Source organism: Rutidosis leptorrhynchoides, chromosome 1 (genome assembly GCF_046630445.1).
Source record: "Rutidosis leptorrhynchoides isolate AG116_Rl617_1_P2 chromosome 1, CSIRO_AGI_Rlap_v1, whole genome shotgun sequence".
Taxonomy (NCBI): Eukaryota; Viridiplantae; Streptophyta; class Magnoliopsida; order Asterales; family Asteraceae; genus Rutidosis; species Rutidosis leptorrhynchoides.
In genome coordinates this window covers 33,447,321-33,470,578 of record NC_092333.1, presented here as the reverse complement: position 1 = coordinate 33,470,578, position 23,258 = coordinate 33,447,321, and the positions used below count along the sequence as shown (strand labels likewise).

Below are 23,258 nucleotides of genomic sequence, written 5' to 3'. Positions count from 1 at the left end.
ATTTTGCACCAAATCAAGTTTTTAGCCTTGAACCGACACTTTAGCGCAAATAAACAACTTTCAGGCTCAATGATCCTCAAAACCGAATGAAATGAGGGAGATATTGCGAGACAAAACGTGTATAGTTAGAGCAATATCAAGCTGTCCTATTTTAAGTTATAAGGCATAAAAATTGAGTGTTTATAACCATTAAATTTTTCAATACATAAAAAAAAAAAAAAAACATTATTAGAGTGTTATCAATAAAAAAATTCTTACAACAACCGTAGCAAGATATTTTATTTTATTCTTCTATAATTGTTAACTCCTTATATTTAATTTATTAAAGAACGGCAACTAAATTTTTTTTCTTCTAAAATATTCGATCAAATGTAAATAAATGGATTAACAAAAGATATCGACTCCTATTCGGCTCCATACTCTACGCTAGACATGGCTCCAAGTCGTTCTTTTTCTAAGAAATATGACAATTTTGTATTTTTTTTCATAATGTAAAATAACTATATATGCTAATTAAGTCACATAAAGATACCTTTTCATATAGAATCTTTAATCTTTATTAAATAATCCAACCATTGAATATTCACACCAAACATTTTACAAAAAATCTATAAATTGACAATACTGCATAAACCATCACCTTCTTCTTGCCAACCTAGACACCCCACACGCTAATATCATGTTCTCCTAATCCTTCATTTCCTTCAATTAAATCCGTACAACTTTTTGTTCATATCAACTCAAATTTATCACAATCAACACAAATAAATCTATTCAAATTCCTCGAACTTTTTCATCATGAAGACGATACATAAACTCTCATCACAGCTAATGAAACGGTTATTCGACCTCAAATGGCGGTCTGTATTCATTTTAATCATTCCGATTTCGGTCATCCTATTTCTATCAATTACAAACAATCAGATTCACTATTTCAACAGCTTCAATCTAAACCTTAAACTAAATTCATTATTCGTTAATCAAAGCGCTGCACATGTACATGTAAATAACAGTTTGTCGACGGAGTTGAAGAATTCGAAAATCGCGGTGTGTTTAGTAGGCGGAGCACGACGCTTTGAGCTAACTGGACCGTCGATTATTGAGAATATTCTGGAAGAGTATCCTAATGCAGATTTGTTTTTAAATAGTCCGGTTGATTCGAATTCGTTTAAGTTTTCGCTGTTGAAATCGGCCCCGAAAATTGCGGTGATTAGGATATTCAAGCAGGAGGTGATGCCCGAAACTGATGCCGCCGTTAGAGTGTTAACGGCGAGCAACTCACCTAATGGCATTCAGGTGACTTTAATTTATCTCTTATGTTTTTATTTATATCATAGTTTCAGTTACATAAATATATAAATACGATTCTCAAATTCAAGTAATATTAGTAATCGTATTTATTACCAAATTAAATTTACTTTCCGTTTTTTTTTTTTTTTTTACATTAATAATTTTGTATTAACGCGCTAATAAATAACAGTATTTTGTTTTGACGTTAATAAGTTACTGCTTCCGTTCACATGTAAAATGGCAAAAAAAAAAAAATATTTTTAACAAATAGACTTCCAAAAAAATAAAATTGGAGACCGGCCGTCTAGATTTATTTCATTGTTGAAATTGAAATTAAATATACATGAAATGACAATTACCGGTTCGGACCGGCGGTCTCATTCCATGTATGAGCCATGCAATGCATGTGTTCTATGGTGTGCAATAATTTGTTTATATTTTTTCCTGTTTCTGAAAATTTATTTATTGGTTGCTTCTTTAATTAGTTAGAGGTCTTTTTTAGGTTGTTGGTATGCATAAAAAAGTGTACATTTTGACATTTTACCTAAACAAAACCAACCAGGATAATATTTATAAAAAATCATAATGAAATAGTCTGAAAGTTAGTTGTCATCTGGTTGCTAAATAATTAGCTTCTACGATTTGCTAACTTGTATGGTAAATTTTTCATTTGATAATGATATATTTGCATATATGTGCATTATATTACGTTAAGATCTTATAAGAATGTAAACATTTATTCTTAATTATAGTCTGATCGAGTTATTGATCGAAACAGATAATAATAGGTAGTTTGCTTATGTTTGGTTAATTGAAAAGCATTTAATTTATTGAAAAACAGTGTATTGTGTGATTGTACTCTAGCTGTTAAATTGTGACTTGCCTTTTTATTAGTAAAAAACTTGATCTTGGTTGATCTTTATTTTTAACTTGTAATTCATGATTAATTTGACATGTGTAAGTTACTATATGCACATAATTATAATTATTATTTTTTTTTTTTAAAAGTTAATAGTAGTATTGATATACCAAAACACCGGGATTGTTATATGAACGCCTTGGTACACAAGGAGCGGACATGACTACAACTAGAAACAATATACCTTATTAGGATATTATGTTCTTATAAGAAGTAAAACATGATAAATATTTAACATAATAACCTACAAAACCACAAAATTAATTAATTTAGAATAGATTAAAGTCATTTTGTTATTTTGTATATTAATTTACACTAGAACTAGAAAAGATATATATAACTTTCTACTCGTATAGAATCACACGAGTTTTGGAAGAATCAAATATTCTAAAGAGTCAATAAATAAATTACTCTAATAATCAAAATCATTTAAAAAGTCGGGATCCAAATCACAATGTAATAAACTTTAGATTTTTGACCTGATTCTAACAGCTATGATTGCACAAATTTGTGCTATGCTCCGTAAAAATGAATGCAAATAAAAAATATAAAAAATGCGGTTGGTACAAAAAAAGATAGTGTTGGTTAACGATGGTTGCCAACCACTGAAAATATGACCAACTAATTAACAATAACGAAGGGTAGCAGCTGTACTAAGTTAGAGTTGAGCTTGATAGTTTGTTAGGTTTGTAGTTTTATAGAGATTCATTTAGTAATATAGTTTGTTTTCTTTTCCCAACACACACATCAAAAATTTATTTATTTATTACTTAAAGAAAAACGAAATAATAGCAAAGATTGAAAGCTTTTTGTTACATGTTCGTAATCTCACATTTAGTCACTTAAAAAAATTGAATCAAGGTAAACGTAAATCCATTAACTATTAATTGAAATTATAAATTTGGGTCAAAGAAAGTAAAACTCAGAAGTATGAATATTGGGTTGTCTTTGATTGTCGCAACTATTATACAATTAGTTTGTAAATTAAATTATCACTATACGAATTTTATAGGTATTACTCCGTATTATAAGCTATATTTAAAATATGAGAAAAACGAGTATAAAATATAGATGTGAGAATTGTGATTGAATGCGCGAACTAATAGTTAATTGAAGTGGAAGAGTGTGACATTCAAATGTTGGTAAATTATTATTTAGCTCATATTAGTTGTTGCTTGAGTTTCATAACTCTCAAACAAAAAATTAATGACACATGCATGCATTGGCGTAACTTGAACCTGATCACAGATAATACGAAACTAGTTATAGGGTGCGTGTAAACACTAAAAGAAACCCTTATTTTTTAAATATTTTTATTCTTTAGTGTAATCTTTTTATATTAAATGTATTATGTCTATGTTCTACCTCTGTATACGTACTTATTTTGTTTACCAATCTTTTATATATAACAAATTATAGAACTAATTTCTAAAAAGAAATTTAAAGATTAATATAAACTCACACAGACTTAGGGAGATTCATATAACTAAATAAGTGACTCATTATATGTAAAACAAATCCTTCTAACAGTTCTTTATCCCCAAAGTCAGAGAAAACAATTTTTTAAGATTTTTAGCGGTAGAAAAACTTTTTACCTAGATGTTATTCCTTTTAGATATAAAAGAAAATGTCACTCACAAAGTTATATATTACTATAAATCACTTGCAATAACTTTACGTGTCATTTTCTCTATTAAACTGAATTAAATAATTCAAAATGTCATTTTCTCAATTAAAATGAATTAAATATTTATGCATGTTATTTTTAATTAACCTGAATTAAATAATAATAACTCTCTAAAATAATTCTTTGAGTTAGAGTTACGTAATTTTTATGATGTTCTATTTGATTACTTATAGAATCACAATCATATTTAATATATAATAATGACTGATATCTTATTCATTAATATTAATATTAATATTAATACTACGTATCATACGATTTTAAGTTTAAATTATTATTCATTAAATTTAAATATTTAATAGTTTAATAATTAAATGCTACTATATTTATAATTTTAAGTAAACAATCTGTCACATAAATAGGCTAATAATCTATGTATTAGTATTCAATAATAATGTTTTTGATACAAATGTTATTAGTAATAAATAATTTTTTTATTGTAATTGTATTATACATTTGATAAATATTAATATTAACGTTATCGAATGCAAATTTATACAACTGTCGTGCAATTCACGGTCTCGCGTTAGTATTCAATAATAATGCTTTCGATACAAATATTATTACTAATAATCATTAATGATTTTTCAATTTAATTGTATTATACATGATACATTTAATAAAATATCAATAGTAACATTATCGCACGGGCACATAAAAGGATAAATTAAATTAGTATTTTATAAAAATATGTAACATGTATTCTTGAGAGATATATATGTAAAAAGAATCATTAAAAGAAATCGTGTTTAATAATTTATAGTTATGATGTGTTTTAAATTTGGAAAATTATACTCCGTATATGAATAGCATCATATCAACCCGACTTGAGCCCCATTCGAGATATACAATTTGATAATCCGAACCAAAGTACTCGCTGGTTGATCAACAACCAGTATCAATCTATTTTACGATATTTATTCTTTTATAATATTCTATTTATTTAGTTTAATTTCAAAATACAACACACACTACATATATTCATATTATTCCCATTTTGTTTCATTGACAAGTCTCTTGATAAAATCTGATAACGTCAAAAGTTAACTTCTTTTAAAATGTCGACTACACGTCTCTTGACAAAATCACGGAATACATGTTAAAAGCTTAAAGTTCTAAAAAAGTTGGCTAGCATGGTTTTCACGAAAAATTCAATCCAAGATTTTAGAAAGATCAACAGGTGCAGTATTTAGTCAATTAAGCAAACTATACCTTTTATATATTTCAGTTGAAAATGATAAAAAATTAAAAAATTATAATAATAAAAAATTAAGAGATATTTAATGCTTAAACACGGACTATATTTCAGTCAATTAACATGACCGACCTTTTTTTCATTTCAGGGCTTGTTACAATATTTCAACCTAGTAGAAGGATGTTTAACCATGATCAAATCATACCAGCAGCAAAACAACTTCACCTACAATTGGATAATCCGAACCCGGGTAGATGGATACTGGTCAGCCCAACTTGAACCCGACTTATTTATCCCAAATCACTACATTGTCCCATCCGGATCCTCCTACGGTGGTCTCAACGATCGTTTCGGTGTTGGCGACTTCAAAACTTCCCAAACCGCCCTTTCCCGCCACTCCATGATCCAAGAACTCGATAAATCCGGATTAACTAAACAAAATTCGGAATCATTTTTCAAAGCCCAACTCGGCCTCCACAACATTTCGTACCTCACCAAAAGTGTCCCATTTTGTATAGTCTCGGATCGAATGTACGAGTTCCCTCCACAAATGTTTGGTGTTCCTGTGGCGGCTATGTCGAGTAAAGGCCCATTAAGTGGGGTGAAATGTAGGCCGTGTGTTTCAAGGTTTTCTACTAAATGGGCCGAGGAAATTGTTAATAGGCTGGATCGAGGGTGGAGTTGGGCCGAAAGTGCGAATGGGACAATGCAACTTTGTGATGGACATAGTGAGTGGGAAGAAGGGTGGGAAAGGATTTTTGATAAAGTGGTTGGAAAGAAATTGAGTCAAGTGAGAAAAAGGGTTTCAAAATTGAAGTTTGATGAATGTGTTGAAGATTTTGAGACTTTGAAAAGAAGGTCAGATGTGTGGGATGTGATACCAATTGATGAAATTTGTAAACATGTTGGATAGGTATAGCCGTATAGATTATAGATATATATCGGAGTAGATAGATAGATATATAGGAAATGAGTTTATTTTGTGGTGTATTAAAATTTGGATTTAGGAAACAGGAAATTTTTTTTTTTTTTTTGGACAACTTCAAATATATTAATAAACAACCTTCCTAGCAAGGAGTTAGGAAAGGCTAAAAAACTACAATGGCTTCACTAGTCAAGAGTTCCAAGTTACATTGATTTTACTTCTACTACTAAACCAAAAAAGTTACAAATTGAATTAAACAGTAAATTTTTCTTAATTAGAGGTAGAAATAACAAACTATTCATATATATCCAAATGTGCCATATCGGCGTCACAACAATAGAGTATAACCGCTCCTTCACATCCGCTTTTCTCGCCAATCATGAAACCATAAAATCCAATCTCCCCAATAATTAAAGTTGGCATCGAACTATTCACCCATATCCTAATTTTTAGCCATTATACTTGGTAAATATTTATACAAATATGCACTTCAGAACAAAGAACAATATATTCATATATTCATATAAATATACATAAAGATAATTTTATTTTGTTAAATCATGAAGGTTATTGGTAAAATAGGGCTAGTAACTAGTAAAACATTTATTTATGAATATTACTCCCTCCATCTAAAAAAGAATGTTCTCTGCATTTTTTTCTTTCTAAATTCCATTTATATCTAAAAAAGAATGTTCTTTGTGGGTTGGGGTTCGCAGCTGCAGACTTTAGTTCAGGTGAGGGCTTTTCTTAGAATTCGGTGGTCTGGGTGGCGGTTACTTCACGAAAGCAGTAGCTTCCCGTTATTGGTTGTTTTGTAATTTTAACGTATTGTTGTTGTATTACTGTAATAGGGTTATTTCAATCAACAGATGCATATCTGTCAATGTAACACATATGTAACGCCCTAGATCATCGGATCCATCTTTTTTATTTATAATATTATGTTATTTTTCCAAAAAATAAAAAAATAAAAAAATCTATGTGACACATCAATATACTTATAATTTTTTCTAAATTACTTCGTACATCAGTAAAGATAGACTTTTATAAGACACGAATAATACAAATAAATGCTAGCTTGCACTTGATGATATATATAGCTTTTAGAGCACAAGGTGTCCCTGTCCATTTTTCAGTGTCCATTTTTGACACTGAAATTGACTGACAGTGTGTAAGGTGGAGGTGTCCACAGTGTCTATTTCAGTGTCAATTTCAGTGTCCATTTTTTATTTTTTATTTTTTAAATTGATTTTTTAAATATTGTATTTAACTAAATCTAATATAAAAACAAAATAATCAATTAAAATTCATAAAATAAACTATTACATTTATTAAAATTCATAAAATAAACCATTACATTTATTAAAATTCATAAAATAAACTAATACATAATAAAATTCATAAGTCGTCTCGAAGATCCCACAAATGTTCAACCAAATCAGATCGTATGCCTTCATGCACTTCTCTATCACGTAACTCCCTTGTTCTTCTTGCACGAGCGTCGCACCTATCGATCTAAGTACGTTGTATATGTTGAACGGGCTCAACTACCCAATCATTCTCAGCAAGGTTGTATCAATTGTCTTCGATAATGATGTTGTGTAACACGATGCACGTGTACATTAGTTGTCTCATTATATTCACCTCGTAAGACCGTGCGGGTTGCTGAAGAATATGCCAACGGCCTTGTAGGATCCCAAACGTTCTTTCAACATCTTTGCGAGCGCTCGCTTGTTTCTTTGTAAAGTAAGAACGTTTTTCGTCAACGGCACTTGAAAATCCCTTAACAAATGCCGCCCATGTTGGGTAAATACCGTCAGCTAAATAATACCCTCTTCTGTAATGAACCCCGTTTATTTGATAAGGAACGTCGGACATTTCCTCATTAAGCATTGAGTTGAACAAATCACTAGTGTTTAGCACATTAATATCGTTGTTTGAACCCGCTACACCAAAATACGAATGCCAAATCCAATTATCATACGAGGCGACCGCTTCAAGCATAATAGTTGGGTGACTGTGATCGCCTCGCATAAACTGTCCTCTCCACGCAATCGGACATTTTGCCCATGCCCAGTGCATACAATCTATACTACCCAACATGCCCGGAAAACCATGAATCCTTTCATGACCTTCATACAAACGGTGAATGTCGTGCAAAGTAGGCTCTCTTAGGTAGACGTTAGCATACAAATCAATGATACACCTACAAAAATTGTGTAGAGATTTTCGACCAACTCGTTCAGACATTTGAAGATACTCATCCAACGCATCCGGTGTATAACCGTATGCTAGCTGACGTAGTGCGGCTGTCATCTTCAAATGTGGGCTAATACTCCACTTACCACGTATATCTTGTCTTCGATAAAACCATCTAAAATAATGCGGCAATGGATTTGCTGAGTAGCTTAGAATATCATTCATAATCCTAAGAAAAACACGTCGCCGCATTCGAAATCTTCGTTTGAAATTTTCATTAGTATATTTGCAACCCTCGTTAAAATAATCGTCCATCAAACGATCGTGTACTTCATAATGATTTCGACGTATATAACGACGTGAGTTAACTTCTTCTTCAGCAGATAAATCTTCAAGTACGTTTAGTGTATAGTTTGTGAACGAGTCGCCAGAAGTACTCGAAGAAGACGACATATTTTGGGGAAAAAAGATAAAAACAAATTGATAAATAAGATAATTGTGTTGAAAGGTGAATAAGAAAATGGGTGTGTGTGTGTAAAATGAGGAAATATGGTGTTATTTATAAGAATAAAAAAGAAAATAAAAAAAATAGGAAAACTAGTCTTAAAAACGGCTAGTTTTTAAATATTCAAAAAATCAAACCGTTGAAGCCACTGTCGGATTTGGGATATCGGAAATCGACGGCGAGATCGACGCCGTGCCGGTGTCGGCCGACCGTCGATCTCGGCGTCGATATAGGAGGACGGCGAAAACAAATTACGGGCACCGGGTGCTCTTATGGCCTATGTTAGTCATAAGTGATGTGACCCTTTAGATGTTTTGACCAGTGACAGATGAAGAAAAATAGTGATTGGAAGCAAAAAAAAAAAAAAAAAAAAAAAAATTTATTAAAACATGGACGGGTGTTAATCAAAATAATATATATACATATATATAAAAGAAAAAGTTATTCTTCGTTGTGGTTGAAAGTTATTTTAGGATGTTTGTATCTATATATTATATCTATATATATATCTATATTATATATATTATTATTAAATTAATTATAAATTAATTAGTGACAAATTAATTACGGAGTACAAATTTTTAGTCTACTAACAAACAAACAAAACGCATAGCATATTTATAGAAAAAAATTTATATAGATAAAACAACTAAATATTTTTAAACATTAACTAGATTTCATTATTATCGATATACACTTGTGGAGAAAGAAACGAATATTTTTGTAACTACAGTAATTATATACACTTAAATTGCATCATAACTTGTCATATTATTCATGAATACGTATATATCCACTTACATGTTAGCCTATATGTATTGATATGTGTGGCGTATTTTTTTTTTAACGGCCAAAGAACAATATATAAAAACAAAAATGCTCCCTAGCAAGGCGTTAAAGGGAAGAATTACAAGGGCATATCGAGCCATAAGTTCCAATTAGAAACTAGATGACCCCTATTTTTAATCCAACAAAAAATAAGTAATCTAATCAAACAAAAATACTACTTCTAGAACAAAAAGAATCATTAAAAACGAGATCATTTCTAAATTTCCATAAAGCCCAAAGTAACGTCACCACGGAAGAATTTGCTAACTTAGGTTAATATATGTTGGTGGTTTACTTGGATTTGAATTTATATTTTTATTAATGTTAGATGATGTTTTTGAAATTCAATTAACAATGTTTAAATACCCTATTCACTCGATACTATTACAAGTATGTTTTTTAGTTCATTAACAGTCGTGTAACGCACGGGCTCAAAGCTCGATATTTAAATTTGCAATAACGTAACTTTATAATTTCCGTTGATGGTGTGATTTCATTTGGTAATTCTTAAACTTTTCTTATTTTTTTAATATCACTATATATGAACATGCAAATATAACTATTATAATATTAATACCCATATACTGCTAAAATGACTAATAACCTTTTTTAAAATTAAATTTGCGAGTTATTTTTATTAAAAAAAATAATTGTATATAATAATTGTAAAATATTGACCCTTGTCCAACACATGGGCTCTTAAACCAATACTACGGGCTCTTAAACTCATAAGAATAATTAAAACAATATTAATGGTAAGAAAAAAAATTGTAGACGTTAAGTTACTAACGTAACTTTTAAAATTTGTCAACACCATGAGCTCTTAAACTGAAAAGAATTTTTAAAAGACACCGCAGGCTATTAAATAATTATTATACTTTTTCTATTTTTTTAATATCGCTATTTACATATCAATATGAATTGCAAATTACATTTTTTGCACGGTTTTTTACACACCCGTGCAACGCACGGGCTCAAAAACCTAGTGTGTGTGTGTGTATATATATATATATATATATATATATATATATATATATATATATATATATATTGGTTATAAAAGTGAAATAAAACATCAATACACATCTTAAAAACATCACAATTGCTTAAACATCAATTTTGCGTTTTTACAATGAGAAATCATATTATAACTTCTTTTAAAGATGATGATGTATAGATGCGCTTTTTAAATGAAATTATTAAAAAGTTATCATAAAAAAAATTGGATCGTGGGGGACGGGTGACCCCGCAACCGGGGTGGATCCTCCCTTGTTTATAAGGGCTAAAAGTATAGTTTAAAAATAACTGAATTTGTTTGTTAAAGACCACATACTTTAGGGAAAATTGTAAAAAATAATGTCCTATTTTCTAACATATATCCATTTTTTGTACTTTTCTTTATACTTTTTTCTCTTCATATTCATTTTCATTTAAGTAGGCCTCATTCGACATTCATTGGTTCCACCCCTTCATCTCACTAAGTTGGGCTTCGGTTTTGGGTGGAGGTGAGTTTGATTTGGCGGGGTTTAGGTGGATCGTGTTTTGTGTTGAATTCCGACGGATCTCGATAGTCCGGTCGCGGGTCTTCGGTGGTGTTGTGATGGTGGTCGGTGTTCTCCCGACAATCACCCATGTTAGAGCTCCGGCATTCTTACCGGTGGACTTTGTTCTTGTTGGAATGGTTTTTTTCTTTTTTTACTTATTTACTTATTTGATTATGTGTAGTATAACCGGTATTTTAGTTTCTTATTGTTATAGCTTTAGTTGTATTTGGTTCTTTGTAAAACGCGTTTTCTCACCCAGTTGGTGAGCCGTTTGATTAGGACTGTGTATTATTTGCTAGAGCTCGTTTTAGACTCTGTTGTATCGGTTGTATGAGTTGATCTCCGGATCAGTTATTAATGTTATCGTTTTTTTGCCAAAAAAAAATAAATAAATAAAAAATTTGGTTCCACCCCTGGTTACAGCATTATCAATTTTTTTTATTTTTTTTAAAGGCAAGTTGTTGGCATCGAATACTCTCATTTCCCACGCACGCACGCACTTTCGGACAGGAAACCCAAAAGTAAAACCTACGTACAATATATCACTGAACTATTTGTTGAGTGGTAAAAAGCCTCCGTTGGTTCTGGACATGTATCCTTGAAAAATAGGTGCATATTTACAATCTATGATATCTGGACTTTGACTTTCAAAGCATAATATATAGTAGAGGTTTTTAAGTGGACTACCATCCCAGATGAGTAAGATTAACATTCTTTAATAGCTTGAAGAAACCAGCAGCATCACGTGTTGGATGAAATGTCCCGTTCTTATTGATTAAAAACGTTCCATATTAATTGATTTCGTTGCGAGGTTTTGACCTCTATATGAGACGTTTTTCAAAGACTGCATTCATTTTAAAATAAACCATAACCTTTATTTCATCAATAAAGGTTTAAAAAGCTTTACGTAGATTATCAAATAATGATAATCTAAAATATCCTGTTTACACACGACCATTACATAATGGTTTACAATACAAATATGTTACAACAAAATAAGTTTCTTGAATGCAATTTTTACACAATATCATACAAACATGGACTCCAAATCTCGTCCTTATTTAAGTATGCGACAGCGGAAGCTCTTAGTATTCACCTGAGAATAAACATGCTTTAAACGTCAACAAAAATGTTGGTGAGTTATAGGTTTAACCTATATATATCAAATCGTAACAATAGACCACAAGATTTCATATTTCAATACACATCCCATACATAGAGATAAAAATCATTCATATGGTGAACACCTGGTAACCGACATTAACAAGATGCATATATAAGAATATCCCCATCATTCCGGGACACCCTTCGGATATGATATAAATTTCGAAGTACTAAAGCATCCGGTACTTTGGATGGGGTTTGTTAAGCCCAATAGATCTATCTTTAGGATTCGCGTCAATTAGGGTGTCTGTTCCCTAATTCTTAGATTACCAGACTTAATAAAAAGGGGCATATTCGATTTCGATAATTCAACCATAGAATGTAGTTTCACGTACTTGTGTCTATTTTGTAAATCATTTATAAAACCTGCATGTATTCTCATCCCAAAAATATTAGATTTTAAAAGTGGGACTATAACTCACTTTCACAGATTTTTACTTCGTCGGGAAGTAAGACTTGGCCACTGGTTGATTCACGAACCTATAACAATATATACATATATATCAAAGTATGTTCAAAATATATTTACAACACTTTTAATATATTTTGATGTTTTAAGTTTATTAAGTCAGCTGTCCTCGTTAGTAACCTACAACTAGTTGTCCACAGTTAGATGTACAGAAATAAATCGATAAATATTATCTTGAATCAATCCACGACCCAGTGTATACGTATCTCAGTATTGATCACAACTCAAACTATATATATTTTGGAATCAACCTCAACCCTGTATAGCTAACTCCAACATTCACATATAGAGTGTCTATGGTTGTTCCGAAATATATATAGATGTGTCGACATGATAGGTCGAAACATTGTATACGTGTCTATGGTATCTCAAGATTACATAATATACAATACAAGTTGATTAAGTTATGGTTGGAATAGATTTGTTACCAATTTTCACGTAGCTAAAATGAGAAAAATTATCCAATCTTGTTTTACCCATAACTTCTTCATTTTAAATCCGTTTTGAGTGAATCAAATTGCTATGGTTTCATATTGAACTCTATTTTATGAATCTAAACAGAAAAAGTATAGGTTTATAGTCGGAAAAATAAGTTACAAGTCGTTTTTGTAAAGGTAGTCATTTCAGTCGAAAGAACGACGTCTAGATGACCATTTTAGAAAACATACTTCCACTTTGAGTTTAACCATAATTTTTGGATATAGTTTCATGTTCATAATAAAAATCATTTTCTCAGAATAACAACTTTTAAATCAAAGTTTATCATAGTTTTTAATTAACTAACCCAAAACAGCCCGCGGTGTTACTACGACGGCGTAAATCCGGTTTTACGGTGTTTTTCGTGTTTCCAGGTTTTAAATCATTAAGTTATCATATCATATAGATATAGAACATGTGTTTAGTTGATTTTAAAAGTCAAGTTAGAAGGATTAACTTTTGTTTGCGAACAAGTTTAGAATTAACTAAACTATGTTCTAGTGATTACAAGTTTAAACCTTCGAATAAGATAGCTTTATATGTATGAATCGAATGATGTTATGAACATCATTACTACCTTAAGTTCCTTGGATGAACCTACTGGAAAAGAGAAAAATGGATCTAGCTTCAATGGATCCTTGGATGGCTCAAAGTTCTTGAAGCAAAATCATGACACGAAAACAAGTTCAAGTAAGATCATCACTTGAAATAAGATTGTTATAGTTATAGAAATTGAACCAAAGTTTGAATATGATTATTACCTTGTATTAGAATGATAACCTACTGTAAGAAACAAAGATTTCTTGAGGTTGGATGATCACCTTACAAGATTGGAAGTGAGCTAGCAATCTTGAAAGTATTCTTGATTTTATGAAACTAGAACTTTTGGAATTTATGAAGAACACTTAGAACTTGAAGATAGAACTTGAGAGAGATCAATTAGATGAAGAAAATTGAAGAATGAAAGTGTTTGTAGGTGTTTTTGGTCGTTGGTGTATGGATTAGATATAAAGGATATGTAATTTTGTTTTCATGTAAATAAGTCATGAATGATTACTCATATTTTTGTAATTTTATGAGATATTTCATGCTAATTGCCAAATGATGGTTCCCACATGTGTTAGGTGACTCACATGGGCTGCTAAGAGCTGATCATTGGAGTGTATATACCAATAGTACATACATCTAAAAGCTGTGTATTGTACGAGTACGAATACGGGTGCATACGAGTAGAATTGTTGATGAAACTGAACGAGGATGTAATTGTAAGCATTTTTGTTAAGTAGAAGTATTTTGATAAGTGTCTTGAAGTCTTTCAAAAGTGTATGAATACATATTAAAACACTACATGTATATACATTTTAACTGAGTCGTTAAGTCATCGTTAGTCGTTACATGTAAATGTTGTTTTGAAACCTTTAGGTTAACGATCTTGTTAAATGTTGTTAACCCAATGTTTATAATATCAAAAGAGATTTTAAATTATTATATTATCATGATATTATGATGTACGAATATCTCTTAATATGATATATATACATTACATGTCGTTACAACGATAATCGTTACATATATGTCTCGTTTCAAAATCATTAAGTTAGTAGTCTTGTTTTTACATATGTAGTTCATTGTTAATATACTTAATGATATGTTTACATATCATAATATCATGTTAACTATATATATAACCATATATATGTCATCATATAGTTTTTACAAATTTTAACGTTCGTGAATCACCGGTCAACTTGGTTGGTCAATTGTCTATATGAAACCTATTTCAATTAATCAAGTCTTAACAAGTTTGATTGGTTAACATGTTGGAAACATTTAATCATGTAAATATCAATCTCAATTAATATATATAAACATGGAAAAGTTCGGGTCACTACAGTACCTACCCGTTAAATAAATTTCGTCCCGAAATTTTAAGCTGTTGAAGGTGTTGACGAATCTTCTGGAAATAGATGCGGGTATTTCTTCTTCATCTGATCTTCACGCTCCCAGGTGAACTCGGGTCCTCTACGAGCATTCCATCGAACCTTAACAATTGGTATCTTGTTTTGCTTAAGTCTTTTAACCTCACGATCCATTATTTCGACGGGTTCTTCGATGAATTGAAGTTTTTCGTTGATTTGGATTTCATCTAACGGAATAGTGAGATCTTCTTTAGCAAAACATTTCTTCAAATTCGAGACGTGGAAAGTGTTATGTACAGCCGCGAGTTGTTGAGGTAACTCAAGTCGGTAAGCTACTGGTCCGACACGATCAATAATCTTGAATGGTCCAATATACCTTGGATTTAATTTCCCTCGTTTACCAAATCGAAAAACGCCTTTCCAAGGTGCAACTTTAAGCATGACCATCTCTCCAATTTCAAATTCTATATCTTTTCTTTTAATGTCAGCGTAGCTCTTTTGTCGACTTTGGGCGGTTTTCAACCGTTGTTGAATTTGGATGATCTTCTCGGTAGTTTCTTGTATAATCTCTGGACCCGTAATCTGTCTATCCCCCACTTCACTCCAACAAATCGGAGACCTGCACTTTCTACCATAAAGTGCTTCAAACGGCGCCATCTCAATACTTGAATGGTAGCTGTTGTTGTAGGAAAATTCTGCTAACGGTAGATGTCGATCCCAACTGTTTCCGAAATCAATAACACATGCTCGTAGCATGTCTTCAAGCGTTTGTATCATCCTTTCGCTCTGCCCATCAGTTTGTGGATGATAGGCAGTACTCATGTCTAGACGAGTTCCTAATGCTTGCTGTAATGTCTGCCAGAATCTTGAAATAAATCTGCCATCCCTATCAGAGATAATAGAGATTGGTATTCCATGTCTGGAGACGACTTCCTTCAAATACAGTCGTGCTAACTTCTCCATCTTGTCATCTTCTCTTATTGGTAGGAAGTGTGCTGATTTGGTGAGACGATCAACTATTACCCAAATAGTATCAAAACCACTTGCAGTCCTTGGAAATTTAGTGATGAAATCCATGGTAATGTTTTCCCATTTCCATTCCGGGATTTCGGGTTGTTGAAGTAGACCTGATGGTTTCTGATGCTCAGCTTTGACCTTAGAACACGTCAAACATTCTCCTACGTATTTAGCAACATCGGCTTTCATACCCGGCCACCAAAAATGTTTCTTGAGATCCTTGTACATCTTCCCCGTTCCAGGATGTATTGAGTATCTGGTTTTATGAGCTTCTCTAAGTACCATTTCTCTCATATCTCCAAATTTTGGTACCCAAATCCTTTCAGCCCTATACCGGGTTCCGTCTTCCCGAATATTAAGATGCTTCTCCGATCCTTTGGGTATTTCATCCTTTAAATTTCCCTCTTTTAAAACTCCTTGTTGCGCCTCCTTTATTTGAGTAGTAAGGTTATTATGAATCATTATATTCATAAATTTTACTCGAATGGGTTCTCTGTCCTTCCTGCTCAAGGCATCGGCTACCACATTTGCCTTCCCCGGGTGGTAATGAATCTCAAAGTCGTAATCATTCAATAATTCAATCCACCTACGCTGCCTCATATTCAGTTGTTTCTGATTAAATATGTGTTGAAGACTTTTGTGGTCGGTATATATAATACTTTTGACCCCATATAAGTAGTGCCTCCAAGTCTTTAATGCAAAAACAACCGCGCCTAATTCCAAATCATGCGTCGTATAATTTTGTTCGTGAATCTTCAATTGTCTAGACGCATAAGCAATCACCTTCGTTCGTTGCATTAATACACAACCGAGACCTTGCTTTGATGCGTCACAATAAATCACAAAATCATCATTCCCTTCAGGCAATGACAATATAGGTGCCGTAGTTAGCTTTTTCTTCAATAACTGAAACGCTTTCTCTTGTTCATCATTCCATTCAAATTTCTTCCCTTTATGCGTTAATGCAGTCAAGGGTTTTGCTATTCTGGAAAAGTCTTGGATGAACCTTCTGTAGTAACCAGCTAGTCCTAAAAACTGGCGTATGTGTTTCGGAGTTTTCGGGGTTTCCCACTTTTCAACAGTTTCTATCTTTGCCGGATCCACCTTAATACCTTCTTTGTTCACTATGTGACCGAGGAATTGAACTTCTTCCAACCAAAATGCACACTTTGAAAACTTAGCGTACAATTCTTCCTTCCTCAATACTTCTAACACCTTTCTCAAATGTTCACCGTGTTCTTGGTCATTCTTTGAGTAAATAAGTATGTCATCAATGAAAACAATGACAAACTTGTCAAGGTATGGTCCACACACTCGGTTCATAAGGTCCATGAACACAGCTGGTGCATTAGTTAAACCAAACGGCATGACCATAAACTCGTAATGACCGTAACGTGTTCTGAAAGCAGTCTTTGGAATATCATCTTCTTTCACCCGCATTTGATGATACCCGGAACGTAAGTCAATCTTTGAATAAACAGACGAGCCTTGTAGTTGATCAAATAAGTCGTCGATTCTCGGTAGTGGGTAGCGGTTCTTGATGGTAAGTTTGTTCAACTCTCGGTAGTCGATACACAACCTGAATGTACCATCTTTCTTCTTGACAAACAAAACAGGAGCTCCCCACGGTGATGTGCTTGGTCGAATGAAACCACGCTCTAAAAGTTCTTGTAATTGGCTTTGCAGTTCTTTCATCTTTCTGCGTGCGAGTCTGTAAGGAGCACGAGCTATTGGTGCAGCTCCTGGTACAAGATCTATTTGAAATTCAACGGATCGATGTGGGGGTAGTCCCGGTAATTCTTTCGGAAATACATCGGGAAATTCTTTTGCGACGGGAACATCATTGATGCTCTTTTCTTCAGTTTGTACTTTCTCGACGTGTGCTAGAACAGCATAGCAACCTTTTCTTATTAGTTTTTGTGCCTTCAAATTACTAATAAGATGTAGCTTCGTGTTGCCCTTTTCTCCGTACACCATTAAGGGTTTTCCTTTTTCTCGTATAATGCGAATTGCATTTTTGTAACAAACGATCTCTGCTTTCACTTCTTTCAACCAGTCCATACCGATTATCACATCAAAACTCCCTAACTCTACTGGTATCAAGTCAATCTTAAATGTTTCGCTAACCAGTTTAATTTCTCGATTCCGACATATATTATCTGCTGAAATTAATTTACCATTTGCTAATTCGAGTAAAAATTTACTATCCAAAGGCGTCAATGGACAACTTAATTTAGCACAAAAATCTCTACTCATATAGCTTCTATCCGCACCCGAATCAAATAAAACGTAAGCAGATTTATTGTCAATAAGAAACGTACCCGTAACAAGCTCCGGGTCTTCTTGTGCCTCTGCCGCATTAATATTGAAAACTCTTCCGCGGCCTTGTCCATTCGTGTTCTCCTGGTTCGGGAAATTTCTAATAATGTGGCCCGGTTTTCCACATTTATAACAAACTACATTGGCATAACTTGCTCCGACACTACTTGCTCCGCCATTACTCGTTCCGACACCATTTGTTCCTTTCGTTCTATTAACCCCTGGTCCGTAGACCTCACACTTCGCCGCGCTATGACCATTTCTTTTACACTTGTTGCAAAATTTGGTGCAGAACCCCGAGTGATTCTTTTCACACCTTTGGCATAGCTGCTTCTGATTGTTGTTGTTGTTGCGGTTATTATTGTTGTTGGGATGATTGTTGTAGTTGCTGTTGTTGTTGTTGTTGTTGTTGTTGTTGTTGGGCCGTTTGTTGTAGTTGCGATTGATGTTACGATTGTTGGGATAATTGTTGCGATTATTGTTGTAATTGCTGTTGTTGTTGTATTGGTGATTCTTATCACCGTTTTCCTCCCACTTTCTTTTGACTTGCTTCACATTGGCCTCTTCAGTAGTCTGTTCTTTAATTCTTTCTTCAATCTGGTTCACTAGTTTGTGAGCCATTCTACATGCCTGTTGTATGGAGGCGGGCTCGTGTGAACTTATATCTTCTTGGATTCTTTCCGGTAATCCTTTCACAAACGCGTCGATCTTCTCTTCCTCATCTTCGAATGCTCCCGGACACAATAGGCACAATTCTGTGAATCGTCTTTCGTACGTGGTAATATCAAATCCTTGGGTTCGTAACCCTCTAAGTTCTTTCTTGAGCTTATTGACCTCGGTTCTGGGACGGTACTTCTCGTTCATCAAGTGCTTGAATGCTGACCACGGTAGTGCGTACGCATCGTCTTGTCCCACTTGCTCTAGATAGGTATTCCACCATGTTAACGCAGAACCTGTGAAGGTATGCGTAGCGTACTTCACTTTGTCCTCTTCAGTACACTTACTTATGGCAAACACCGATTCGACCTTCTCGGTCCATCGTTTCAATCCAATCGGTCCTTCGGTTCCATCAAATTCCAAAGGTTTGCAGGCAGTGAATTCTTTGTAGGTGCATCCTACACGATTTCCTGTACTGCTAGTGAAATGTCCCGTTCTTATTGATTAAAAACGTTCCATATTAATTGATTTCGTTGCGAGGTTTTGACCTCTATATGAGACGTTTTTCAAAGACTGCATTCATTTTTAAAACAAACCATAACCTTTATTTCATATATAAAGGTTTTAAAAAGCTTTACGTAGATTATCAAATAATGATAATCTAAAATATCCTGTTTACACGCGACCATTACATAATGGTTTACAATACAAATATGTTACAACAAAATAAGTTTCTTGAATGCAGTTTTTACACAATATCATACAAGCATGGACTCCAAATCTCGTCCTTATTTAAGTATGCGACAGCGGAAGCTCTTGATATTCACCTGAGAATAAACATGCTTTAAACGTCAACAAAAATGTTGGTGAGTTATAGGTTTAACCTATATATATCAAATCATAATAATAGACCACAAGATTTCATATTTCAATACACATCCCATACATAGAGATAAAAATCATTCATATGGTGAACACCTGGTAACCGACATTAACAAGATGCATATATAAGAATATCCCCATCATTCCGGGACACCCTTCGGATATGATATAAATTTCGAAGTACTAAAGCATCCGGTACTTTGGATGGGGTTTGTTAGGCCCAATAGATCTATCTTTAGGATTCGCGTCAATTAGGGTGTCTGTTCCCTAATTCTTAAATTACCAGACTTAATAAAAAGGGGCATATTCGATTTCGATAATTCAACCATAGAATGTAGTTTCACGTACTTGTGTCTATTTTGTAAATCATTTATAAAACCTGCATGTATTCTCATCCCAAAAATATTAGATTTTAAAAGTGGGACTATAACTCACTTTCACAGATTTTTACTTCGTCGGGAAGTAAGACTTGGCCACTGGTTGATTCACGAACCTATAACAATATATACATATATATCAAAGTATGTTCAAAAATATATTTACAACACTTTTAATATATTTTGATGTTTTAAGTTTATTAAGTCAGCTGTCCTCGTTAGTAACCTACAACTAGTTGTCCACAGTTAGATGTACAGAAATAAATCGATAAATATTATCTTGAATCAATCCACGACCCAGTGTATACGTATCTCAGTATTGATCACAACTCAAACTATATATATTTTGGAATCAACCTCAACCCTGTATAGCTAACTCCAACATTCACATATAGAGTGTCTATGGTTGTTCCGAAATATATATAGATGTGTCGACATGATAGGTCGAAACATTGTATACGTGTCTATGGTATCTCAAGATTACATAATATACAATACAAGTTGATTAAGTTATGGTTGGAATAGATTTGTTACCAATTTTCACGTAGCTAAAATGAGAAAAATTATCCAATCTTGTTTTACCCATAACTTCTTTATTTTAAATCCGTTTTGAGTGAATCAAATTGCAATGGTTTCATATTGAACTCTATTTTATGAATATAAACAGAAAAGTATAGGTTTATAGTCGGAAAAATAAGTTACAAGTCGTTTTTGTAAAGGTAGTCATTTCAGTCGAAAGAACGACGTCTAGATGACCATTTTAGAAAACATACTTCCACTTTGAGTTTAACCATAATTTTTGGATATAGTTTCATGTTCATAATAAAAATCATTTTCTCAGAATAACAACTTTTAAATCAAAGTTTATCATAGTTTTTAATTAACTAACCCAAAACAGCCCGCGGTGTTACTACGACGGCGTAAATCCGGTTTTACGGTGTTTTTCGTGTTTCCAGGTTTTAAATCATTAAGTTAGCATATCATATATATATAGAACATGTGTTTAGTTGATTTTAAAAGTCAAGTTAGAAGGATTAACTTTTGTTTGCGAACAAGTTTAGAATTAACTAAACTATGTTCTAGTGATTACAAGTTTAAACCTTCGAATAAGATAGCTTTATATGTATGAATCGAATGATGTTATGAACATCATTACTACCTTAATTTCCTTAGATAAACCTACTGGAAAAGAGAAAAATGGATCTAGCTTCAATGGATCCTTGGATGGCTCGAAGTTCTTGAAGCAGAATCATGACACGAAAACAAGTTCAAGTAAGATCATCACTTGAAATAAGATTGTTATAGTTATAGAAATTGAAACAAAGTTTGAATATGATTATTACCTTGTATTAGAATGATAACCTACTGTAAGAAACAAAGATTTCTTGAGGTTGGATGATCACCTTACAAGATTGGAAGTGAGCTAGCAAACTTGAAAGTATTCTTGATTTTATGAAACTAGAACTTTTGGAATTTATGAAGAACACTTAGAACTTGAAGATAGAACTTGAGAGAGATCAATTAGATGAATAAAATTGAAGAATGAAAGTGTTTGTAGGTGTTTTTGGTCGTTGGTGTATGGATTAGATATAAAGGATATGTAATTTTGTTTTCATGTAAATAAGTCATGAATGATTACTCATATTTTTGTAATCTTATGAGATATTTCATGCTAGTTGCCAAATGATGGTTCCCACATGTGTTAGGTGACTCACATGGGCTGCTAAGAGCTGATCATTGGAGTGTATATACCAATAGTACATACATCTAAAAGCTGTGTATTGTACGAGTACGAATACGGGTGCATACGAGTAGAATTGTTGATGAAACTGAACGAGGATGTAATTGTAAGCATTTTTGTTAAGTAGAAGTATTTTGATAAGTGTATTGAAGTCTTTCAAAAGTGTATAAATACATATTAAAACACTACATGTATATACATTTTAACTGAGTCGTTAAGTCATCGTTAGTCGTTACATGTAAGTGTTGTTTTGAAACCTTTAGGTTAACGATCTTGTTAAATGTTGTTAACCCAATGTTTATAATAACAAAAGAGATTTTAAATTATTATATTATCATGATATTATGATGTACGAATATCTCTTAATATGATATATATATACATTAAATGTCGTTACAACGATAAATGTTACATATATGTCTCGTTTCAAAATCATTAAGTTAGTAGTCTTGTTTTTACATATGTAGTTCATTGTTAATATAATTAATGATATGTTTACTTATCATAATATCATGTTAACTATATATATAACCATATATATGTCATCATATAGTTTTTTTTTTTTACAAGTTTTAACGTTCGTGAATCACCGGTCAACTTGGGTGGTCAATTGTCTATATGAAACCTATTTCAATTAATCAAGTCTTAACAAGTTTGATTGCTTAACATGTTGGAAACATTTAATCATGTAAATATCAATCTCAATTAATATAGATAAACATGGAAAAGTTCGGGTCACTACAGTACCTACCCGTTAAATAAATTTCGTCCCGAAATTTTAAGCTGTTGAAGGTATTGACGAATCTTCTGGAAATAGATGCGGGAATTTCTTCTTCATCTGATCTTCACGCTCCCAGGTGAACTCGGGTCCTCTACGAGCATTCCATCGAACCTTAACAATTGGTATCTTATTTTGCTTAAGTCTTTTAACCTCACGATCCATTATTTCGACGGGTTCTTCGATGAATTGAAGTTTTTCGTTGATTTGGATTTCATCTAACGGAATAGTGAGATCTTCTTTAGCAAAACATTTCTTCAAATTCGAGACGTGGAAAGTGTTATGTACAGCCGCGAGTTGTTGAGGTAACTCAAGTCGGTAAGCTACTGGTCCGACACGATCAATAATCTTGAATGGTCCAATATA

The 23,258-nt window shown here is 32.6% G+C and overlaps 2 protein-coding genes across 2 annotated transcripts; one reads left to right on the top strand and one right to left on the bottom strand.

The window, feature by feature from the left end:
* The first annotated feature begins 607 nt into the window (after nucleotides 1–607).
* On the top strand, nucleotides 608–6,139 carry LOC139858679 (uncharacterized). Its single transcript, XM_071847516.1, has 2 exons — nucleotides 608–1,296; nucleotides 5,240–6,139. The coding sequence occupies exons 1-2, from the start codon at nucleotides 799–801 to the stop codon at nucleotides 6,002–6,004; spliced, it is 1,263 nt and encodes a 420-aa protein (XP_071703617.1). The 5' UTR covers nucleotides 608–798; the 3' UTR covers nucleotides 6,005–6,139.
* Nucleotides 6,140–7,591: 1,452 nt separating this feature from the next.
* LOC139856228 (uncharacterized) lies at nucleotides 7,592–8,668 on the bottom strand. Its single transcript, XM_071845467.1, has one exon. It carries the CDS (start codon nucleotides 8,666–8,668, stop codon nucleotides 7,592–7,594), a length of 1,077 nt encoding a protein of 358 aa, XP_071701568.1.
* Between the last annotated feature and the right edge of the window lie 14,590 nt (nucleotides 8,669–23,258).

Excerpts from the sequence above, each read along its gene's own strand:
- LOC139858679 (XM_071847516.1), top strand. The coding sequence starts at position 799 with ATGAAGACGATACATAAACTCTCATCACAGCTAATGAAACGGTTATTC. Across the intron at positions 1,297-5,239 it reads ACTCACCTAATGGCATTCAG|GGCTTGTTACAATATTTCAA; the intron begins GTGACTTTAATT and ends TTTTCATTTCAG.
- LOC139856228 (XM_071845467.1), bottom strand. The coding sequence starts at position 8,668 with ATGTCGTCTTCTTCGAGTACTTCTGGCGACTCGTTCACAAACTATACA.